The 10,544-nt window shown below is 29.1% G+C and overlaps 1 protein-coding gene across 1 annotated transcript in view; it reads right to left on the bottom strand.

Moving 5' to 3' along the window:
* LOC117179048 overlaps nt 1–3,101 on the bottom strand; it is a 67,336-nt gene extending 64,235 nt beyond the window's left edge. Inside the window, exon 1 of the mRNA XM_033370678.1 lies at nt 2,968–3,101. Coding sequence (XP_033226569.1) covers nt 2,968–2,973 — 6 coding nt within the window. The 5' untranslated portion in view covers nt 2,974–3,101. The remainder of the gene's footprint in view (nt 1–2,967) is intronic.
* Nucleotides 3,102–10,544: the final 7,443 nt, after the last annotated feature.

Raw genomic sequence — 10,544 nt, 5'->3', positions numbered from 1 at the left:
GCCTTGGAGGAGATTATGTTGAGAAATAAAAAAAAAAAATTCTTAAAAACGTTGTTTTTCTTGGTCAGGCCGGAAACTTATCAATCCACCCTCGTATATATCAAACTTCACACTATATATAAACTATATATAATTTTTCCGCCTGGGTTCGTCGTTTAGGTACTATATTGACATACTCAAAATTATGGACTCATCATCATCGAAGAAATTAAAAGGAAGGCATTTCGTTACAGACCCTTCAACCAGCGTGTTCTCAAATTTGTCTTGATCAAAGATTATCTAAGAAATGATAAAATATTAATAACAAAATCCATAAAGTCAACAAAAAAAGTTTCACCGAAAACTCACTTATAGTTATGACAAAATATATAAAAATAATGAAAAATTGTATTTTCAATTGACATAACAATTACAAGAAATTAAGTTGCAGTTACTATTTAGTTATTAAAAGAAAATATATAAAAAATAGAATTTTCGATATTTTGAAAAACCACAATAAATCAATTGTTATTTAGTATTTAAAACAAAATAGACAAAAAATGGAATTTTTAATTGGCAGAAAAACTACAAGAAATTAATTTGTAATTATTCAGTTTTAAAAACAAAATACATAAAACCTAGATTTTTAATTAACAAACTACGAGAAATTAATTTGTAGATATTTAGTTTTTAAAACAAGAGGAAACAAATTTTTATTGAAAAAGTTATCCAGTTTCGAGAAAATACATAGCGGAAAAGTTTTATCGAGTTTTATCTTTATATTTAGGTATCGCAGTTAAATAGAGGGAAAAGAAAGTTAATTTAAATTAAAGCAAAATTCGAAAAATTCGACTATTTTAATATTTGTAAAAGAAAATTTCTTCTTAATACCATTTTTAAAAATAATGTTGTGAGGAAATATATGAGAATTTATCAATATTTATCAATATGATTCACAAGTAGCTGATTTACTTTCCTTGTATCTCGTAGGGCTGTTTTTGATACGTTCACCTTTCTATTCAATGCTGCTTAAATTATAATTTTATTGTTTACTCAACTATTTCGAATTTTGTATATAACATATCATTTTCTTACTTATCCGGCAATAACTTACGCAAACTTTGTTGACTCATTTCAGGAATGAAATCCATTTCGTTGGTTTAATGTGGAAATAAAAAAGGACAATATTCCTATATTCCCTCAAACTGACAGCATCTTTTGTCTGATTTGAAATGTCAAAGTGACAGTTCATAAATAAGGAACTTTTTTATATTTTAGAATTCTGAAGTTCAGCTAATAATAATGTTAGAAATCATAAACATTAAACTGTCATTTCGCCATGCTAAGTATTTACAGTATTGGCAGTTATCCAGTATTTGAAGCAACTGCTTCTCGAGTAGGGTCAGTTGAGAATTGTACTGAATTCCAGAATATGCACCCATCATCATACATATATCTTTGAGTGATAAGTTCTATTTCTGTCCTCATATTCCATTGTATGGAAAATCAATTATTGATAGACTTATGAATGGGAAGACTTTTGAAGTTTTTAAAAGAAATTATGTTCTCCTGAATGTACCGAATAACAAAATTATAGATATCGATTGCTCCATATAATATATATAATAATATAGAATCAAGTTCGGATGAGTCCGTGTAATAAATAAGGTTTCATTTGTTCTTCATATGGAATCAAGTCTATTTTTTATAGTTTGATTTTTTTCAATGAAATAAACATACTGCTCTACAGGACTCAATACAATATTAATCAAATGTATACAGTAGTAAATATTACAAAAGTTAAAATCACACAATCTTGATATGGACAATTTTTTGGGACAAAGTACTAGAAAAGCTCCACCTCATTTTTCTCGAAATTTCGACAATTTATAATAGGACTCCTGTCCCAAAAAACTTAATAAACAGTCCTGCCACGATAATTTTTTTAAACAAAAGTAATGGAAAAGTTCCATTTTATGTCCCACAAAATATTTCTGAAACAGGAATAACTTTGAACCTTTTTATTTCTCCTAATTTGGCAGGATCTTTTTGCAAGATGAATCCTATGCCCTCTTGTGAATATTCACAAAAAAATTATGTGGATTTTTTGTAGTACTTTTATTCTAAAAAAATGATGTTGAAACAGGATATATTATGATTTTTTTGTCCTTTGGTTCTACTGCTTTTACTGTTTAATTATTCTCTTATATATTTAAATATTGTCACAGGCTTGTCCAACATGTCAAAGGCATTTTTGGTTAGAGTTGGGTTTTTATTTTATTATTTTGCACGGGGCTCTCCCGGTATATATCATCAGTCACGGACGCATTTTTATCATGCAATCAAGTGATCGGATGGGAGCAGCCTGAATATTCTAAAGGTTATGACCCTCAACTTGGGGAGGGTTCTAAAAGTAAGACGTAATGTGTGAACCCTTTCTATTAATTTTTTTTTCATTTGGAAAAAGAAACAGATAATTTTTCATTTCGATTTTTACAGTGTTTTAGCTACATCTATGTAGGTGCATTGATAGATATCACATGTTCAATAGTATAGATTTTATGATAATGTTTTGAAACAAAAACTGTTATAAGAATCTAAATGAAAAAATATTTGGACCAAGCCTAACAGATATTTTACTAAATTTGGCTATTGATTTCCATTTATATTACAAAAATTGTTATTCTCTCAGGTAAAAAATAATCTCCACAGCCGACATTTTGTCGATATCTAACTTCTCTTACGCAAGACTCGCGCAGTTATTTTACCTGTATAAAGCTGTTATACTGATTTTTAAAACAGTGCTATTGCAATTCCTTGATCCGCCAAATTGCAAAAACATTATTCCACATTTTTTTTTTATTTCTGGAAGAAAATTGCAGGGCAATGCCTGGCGCCCTGACGTTTACTCAGCCACCCTCTCTTCTATCTATAACTGTAACCACCCCAAGGAAAAGTGGTCAATATTAAGGAGATTCGACTACTCACGTTCATGGCGAGGAAACATCTACCAAATCAATCCATGAAACGCACCTCACAAACGTTTTTGTCTATCGCGACATTATTTCACGAACTCACCAACAATATTTAGGTTTTAGCACACCCGACTTGGCGACGAGGAACCGACATGGTAGGCGAAATTGGTCTTAGAAAAGCATTATGAGTCAGCCACAAGGAGCCCCTCCCAGAAATGCAACAACCCTCATTTCGTCTCCACCGCGCATGCTTCACCAGATTCTCTTTCTCGATAAAAAGGGGATGATCACCTCAGAGCAGTGATGGCTAGTTACTTTTTAAACAGAACTAGTAAATGTTACCGTGTTATATCAAGAAAGAAGTAACTAGTTTTCGTTATCGTTACCGTTTCAACGTAACTTGTTAGGGTTTCGTAGACCCGGGCAGAAACCCTTGTAGTTTCGTTTGGGTGTTAGTCCGTCATACTTTTTTCTCAGCAGGGGAAGTGGAACAAGTCCCTAGACGACTTTACCCCGTACCCTAGTGAACTTTACCCCGCACTCTAAACAACTGTACCCCATATCTTAGCCGACTTTACCCTATGCTATAGCCGATTACCACGTAAGACGTAACCTAGCCAACTTTACCCCTTACCCTAGCCGACTTCACCCCTTGCCCAAGCTAAATTTACCAAGTACCCTAGCCAACTTTACCCCGTGTCCTTGCCAACTTTATTAACGACTGCGAAAGGTGGACCAGAAAAAGGCTATGAAACCCTTTTGTGTAGGCGAACAACTATCAAGTAACAGTTGTTATACTTTTTATTGAAAGTCGTAAGTCAATTTTCAATAAAAACTGGAAAAGTTAAATTTCCACTAAAAATATTAATTACCGAAAAGAAATAACTTTCACAATATAGTTAAATTTTCAATCAAAGAGATGGATTTTGAACTAAAATAATGAATCCTTAACCGAAAAAGTCATATTTAACGAAATAGGTCAACTTTTAACCAAAAAGATGATTTTTCAATCAAGAAAATTAATTCCAGATTAATTTTCTAACAAAGAAGATCAATTTACAACAAAAGTATTGAGTTTTCAACCAAAGATGAAATAATTTAACCAGAATTCAAGCAGAGATACATTTTCAACTAAAATGCTAGATCTTCAACAAAAAAACAACTTTAACAGAGAAGTTCAACTTTCAATAAAGTAGTTGAATTTTCAAGCAAAAAAGATGATTTTTAAATCCAAAATAGGAATATTTACAATTTAAGTTAAAAAATTAATATTCCACAAAAAAGAAACGAATTTTCAACAAAATATACAAATTTTAAACCAAAGAGGTGAATATTCAACGAAAATGGCGAATCTTCAACCAAAAAATGAGCTTTCTACAAGAGTTCAGCTTTAAACCAAGCAATTGAGTGTACAAAAAAAATGAGTTTTCAACCAAAAAGATTAATTGTCCACCAAAAAAGATGAATCTTCAACAAAATTCTTGAATTTTCCAAAAAGAAATTTTTAATCATACAGTTAAATCTTCAACTAACAAATATGCATTTTAAGTCATAAATTTAATACTAAAAAGCTTAGTTAAAAATTTAACTTTCAACAAAAGACACGATTTTTAAACAAAATAGTTAAATTTTCAATCAAAAAATGAGAAGAAATTTATACCATTCCATGCACAAAATACGTGACACATTTTCTCGGAACTTCTGACCCCCCTCCCCCTGAATTATACTTTTTCAATTGGTCTTAAAATGGAGAATGATTCTGCGACAGACCCCCACCCCCTAAACGTATCACGCATTTTGTGAATGACCCCTATATATCAACAAAATAGGTATATTTCCAACGATAATGTTGAATTTTCAGAAAAATTGTTAGCAAAGTGGATCAAGCTAATAAGATATTTTTTTTGAATACAAAATAGTTAAATTCAACCAATAATTGCTATTTTACAATCAAAACAAATTAATTGTCAGTAAAACGATTAAATTTTGAATAAAAAAAATTAAATTTCTGTCCAAAGAGATGAATTTTCAAACCAGAAAGATTCTTCAATCCTGAGAGAAAATAAATGTCAAGCAAATTGTTGAATTTTCAAGCCTAAAAGGCGAATTTTGAACCCGTATATATAAATTTTTATAAAAAAGCTTAGCTTTTAACAAATAGTTGAGTTTTTAATTATACAGAATAATTTTCTAACGAAATCGTTAAATTTTGAACAAAATAATAAAAAGTTTAACAAAAAAAGATTAATTCCTAACCAAAAATAGTTTGACTTTCAACCAAGGAAATAAATTTCCAACTAAAATGACGAATCTTTAATTGGAATAGTTAAATTTTTAGTTAAAAAAATTATTTGTCAATCGTAAAAAAATGTTTTCGAAAGTAACCAAACAAGGAACGAATTTTATAGTTACTGTTACTGGCAAAAATGTAACTAGTTACCAATTCCTTACATATTTACAAAACTAACTTCATTGCCACTATTGGTACCAAAAAAGTAACCAGTTAAAAGAAATTAGTTACTTCCCACCACTATTGAGAAGCTGCCAATAGAGAGATGAGTTTTATCTAGAATATCTAGATATATGATGTCCACATGGAGAAAAATGGATGTTCAAAAGTAAAATCTAGATATTCAGGGTTAACATATTATATGTTTAACTATAGGACAACAATCTAGATGTTCAAAGTTAGCATCTGTAGATCTTTAAAAGTGAAATGTTACCCTCTTACATCCAAAATGTTCAACTGTAAAATCCGAGATATTATATGTATGGTTATGTCAAATAACGCCTGTAAATATTTAAGGAGTTTACTTATTTATGGTTATTTAAGAAATTAATTGATAACTTATTTGTGAATTTTAAGTTAAACTTTAATGTTCGTTTTAATGTTCGAACGAAAAACAGATAAAAGGTATGAAATGTTTATCAGATGATGCATTCAGTCAAGTTGAGGTTGTATTCAATATTTCTAATTCAAAATAAAAACGGGGGTAAACAATCGGAGAACGAATGATCTGTAATCTGAATTTAATATTCTATCTATTTTAAGTTACTAAAACTCAAATTTTATTTCAAATTTATAAACCTTTTGTCAAATGTGTTAAGTCAATAAAGCTAAAACATAAAATCATTGTTCCCTTCCTTAGACAGAAAAAAGTCCTTATCCAATTTTATTTAAGGATATATAATTTTTATTCTTGGGAAATGTTAAAAAATTGTAATATTCCATAATTTTAATATTGAAAATATATAGCCGTCAAATATAGTCGTGAAATTGCAATGCGCGATGCGCATGCGCTCGGACGGTTTTAACATCTGAATGTGTTTCAGTTTAACATACAAATATTTGTATGCCTAACATGTCTAAAAGATGTTAAATGTTTGGCATAAATATCTGCATGTTAGGTGCTACAATCTTACCCTTTGAACATCTAAATTTGAACTTCTATTTTTCTCCGTGCAGCGAGGGCGCATGCTTCGATGTCCTCAATGTTGTTCCTGATGAGTGATGTGCACGAGCAATTGACAAGGAGGATCAACTTGAAACATTTGTGGAACAGATTTTTTTCCTGGGCCTTTGGCTGAGAAGGGTCAAGAAAGAAGGTCTATGAATCAGCGATAAGGGAGGAAAGACACCCGACTCTTTTTTAAGCTGCGGATTTTAAGGGGAGACTCCTAATACTAGTCAGGCGACAACCATCAGTATTGATTTTTCTGAGCTTCAGAACTTTTGGCTCCTAAGGGTTGTTCGCTTTTGCTTTGCTCCCACACTCATGCAGTCGAAAAGGTAGAAATTCCTCTGAACTCTTGAAGACTGAACTGGATGCTCTGCTTCAAATCGGTGAATGAGTAGCAGATGGACTGGGGAAATATTTGAGAAGGCGGAGTTGATTGGGGTGGAAGCGAGGGAGGCAGTTGGTTTCGAGAGATTTATGATGAGAAATTTAGACGCTCTTCAATTTTAGGAAGCTTTACAATTTGCATATAGAATTTGATTGCTTTGAAGTTTGTATTTAATTGCATGTGTTTTAGAATTTAGACGATTTAAAATATTTTAGATTAGGTGCTTTGAATTTTCTTCACTACAGAATCGCAATACTTTTTAAAATTAAGATATTTTTACTTTTTAAATTTAGTTTCCTGTTAAATTGCGGTCCCGGATAAAACAACTCGCCCTGCGCTCGAAAACGCATAAAAATGGTTCAAAGTTCTGAATTCCTGTACCTTATAAAACTCACAAATTTAACATTGTTTTATTTGCCGTTTTTCCTATGATTATTGTTAATAATAAGAATTAAAAACTAAACAAAGTTTACCCCCAAATTCAATCAGTTTTTCAAATCTAAATTGTCATAAGATGGCTAATCTTTATTGGAATTGTTTGAAACTTGATGTATACATAAAGTGTAGTCCACTGATGCCTAAACAATAATGAAAAAGCTGAAATTCGCATATTTTTTATTATTATTTCATTTCAAATTAAGTCCGGTCAGTAAACATTATTTTTAGATTCATCGAGAAAAAGTATAGGGGTAACTTTATAGTTAAAAATACTGTCAGTGAGGTATTTATTCCGCACTATTCAAGGAAGATTTCTGGTAATTTTCAGATGAATTTATTAAAAATTGACGGATTTAGGTATTTTCCCATTAAGAAAAAAAATTAAGGATGCCCTAGAGACGTCTTTGGGACACCCCTAAGACGTCTTTTTATAACGTGTTTTTTGGTCATCGTAGGCATGTTCTTAAAACGTCTAATATCAGTACGAAAGATGTCCCGAGGATGTCATTGTCTTTAACACGTCTTTAGGTCATCTTTAGGACATTGGACGTCTTAGAGACGTTGATTGGCCTGACATAGGACGTCCTAAGAACGTCCCAAGGACGTCCTTTGGTTTTCATAGTTTTGTGCCCACTGGGTTATAAGGCAGCAATGCTGAAAGCCAATGTGATAGCTCTGTGAGAACTGAGCACTATCAGACAGCGTTTACATTCTTTCCTATAAAATGCCTTATTCCGTAATTTTTCGAAATGCCTAACCTAATGTTTTTTGAACAATGAACTTCCATCAACACATTTTGTCACCGAAAATAAAAACAAGTGTTTACCGGCCAGCCTAAATTTAAAATGAAATATTATTGAACAATAGACAAATTTTAACTTTTTGATTGTTATGAACACATGACTGGTCTATATACTTCATGTTTAAACCAAATTTCAAACAATTTAAACAACGATTGACCAACTTACGATTATTTATATTTTAAAAACGTATTGAATTTAGGGGTAAACTTGGTTTAGTTTTTAATTTTTATTATTAAAAATGACTATAGAAAAAAAAGCAAATAGAACAAATTTCGTCTCTCTACAAGACTATTTTTTAAAATATTAAATTTGCGATTTTTAAACTGTTTATAAACTCAAATGTTTGACAATTACTTACGTGTTTTCCAGCGCTGGGCGAGTTCTTTGATCCAGGGTCTCAATTATTGTTAACTTTTTCAATTGGTATATCATTACTTCAACTATGCGTTATTCTACAATTTTCAATTATATAAATTTATTTTAAGCGTATATTTTAAATTCTAATAATTTCAAAATGCAGTTTTGAAAACTCAAATAATTATAAAATAAAAGAGTTTTTGGTTGATCAACTGTAAATATAAAATAAATTTTTTTCTTAAACTTGAACTGTACTTTAAGTATTAATAGGCGAACAATAATTTATTTTACATGACGATTCTGAAAACAGTAAAAATGAAAGCATTTACAGATTTAAGCGTTAAAAATGAAACTCTTTCAATTAAAAAGCCTTAGTAGTTAAACAAGGTGCAAACGTCTGATTGAAACTTTTAAAACTATTTTCGATTTAAAAATAAGTTCAAATGAATAGATTTATAATTAAATGCTTTAATTACATTTAAAATTCCATCAAAAAATGGTTTCAGTTTAAAATATTCAATTTTTGACCCATTCAGTTTGAAATTGTTTAATTACGAAAAACAACAATTATTTCCGTATTAGCAATATTTAGCTGTTCATTTAAAACGAGAAATTAGAAATCAAATATTCAAAACCAAGCAGTTATGAACTGAATTGTTTGAAATCGAAAGGCTTGAATCGTTAAAATTTTAAAGAGCTAAATTCAAACTCTGAACGTTACAATTTAAATTGTTCTATTTTTATATTTTTAAAATTTTCAAGTTGAAGAAATTTGAAATTATTTCACACAAAATGTAATTTTTGCAGATTTTTTTAAAATTCTTAGGAAAGAAGAAAATTACTTTTTTCTTAAAAAATTTATTCATTAACCTGGAAGCTTTTGATGCAATTATTTAATTTTTTAGGATTTTTGAATCATTGAAAGAATACGTAAAAGTTTTCAATAGATTTAAAAAATAAAGTTAAGTTTAAAGATTAAAAAAAAATAAAACAAAATTGAGATTTTTGAGAATTTTGAGAATTGTGAAGTTATTTAAGGATTTTAAAAAGTTTTAAGATAATACAAAGTTTCTGGATATTCCTGGAAAAATTTTCTACTATTTTTTGTTGATGAAAATAAAATTTTAAGAGGATATTATAAAATATTTAAAAAAAAACAGATTTTTATTTATAAAAATAAATTGAAGAATTATTGGTTTGAAACTAATGAAAATTAAAATAATGTAACTTCTAATTTAAAAAGTGTTTGGTTGAAAAAAAATTTTAATCGTTCAATTTATATATAATAATAAATCGTTCGAAAAAGTTTATAATTTAAACACAATTTTTATGCATAAAAATGGATTGCAGTAGAAGGAAATGACAAATGAAGTAGAATTATCATTGATTTATTTTAAATCGCCTGTTGGTATTTAATTTATTGTATGTAAAATATTGTTAAAAATATCAGAAATAAAAAATAAATAAGAAATTTATAAACCGTATTTTTAAGCTGTCATTCGTTTTATGTAAATGAATATTCAAAAGGTTATGACTCTCAACTTGAGAAGCTTTCTAAAATAAGACGTAATGTGTGAACCCTTTCTATTAATTTTTTGTTCATTTGAAAAAAGAAAAAAATCATTTTTAATTTCGATTTTTACAATGTTTTAGTTTTTTCAATTGTAATAATAAAATGCTAAAGATTTTAACATTGTTATTTGCAAACGCCAAAATTTGTAGCGGTGATAGAGAACATCTTTCCGGATAATTTATAAAACAATGTTATATTGCGTTTTATTGCATAAAAGTTTGAACAAAAAAGTAATGCATTTAGAAATTCCAATACATTTTTCTTTTAATTCGAAACTTCAAATAATAATTTTTTTCCTATTTCGTTACCGCTTGATGGCATTTTTTATGAAATTTTTATAGTTCATTTCTTATATATTAGGGTTGTTACAAATATTCAATTTCAAAATTTCAGGCTTTTTCCATTTCTTGATCTAGAAAATTTAAAAAAAATTACATACCTTCACATTTATGATTGTCCCTTTCCAGAAAAATCTCAAGCTTTTAGGGGAAGAAAAAAATAATATCCTCAACGAAGAAAAATTACGTAAAGTTAAAATACTTAAACTTTTATTTTAAATATTTGTAAAGATAA

Source organism: Belonocnema kinseyi, chromosome 8 (genome assembly GCF_010883055.1).
Source record: "Belonocnema kinseyi isolate 2016_QV_RU_SX_M_011 chromosome 8, B_treatae_v1, whole genome shotgun sequence".
NCBI classification, from domain to species: domain Eukaryota; kingdom Metazoa; phylum Arthropoda; class Insecta; order Hymenoptera; family Cynipidae; genus Belonocnema; species Belonocnema kinseyi.
Note: the sequence above shows the minus strand (reverse complement) of the source record. Positions and strands in the feature narration are given on the sequence as shown.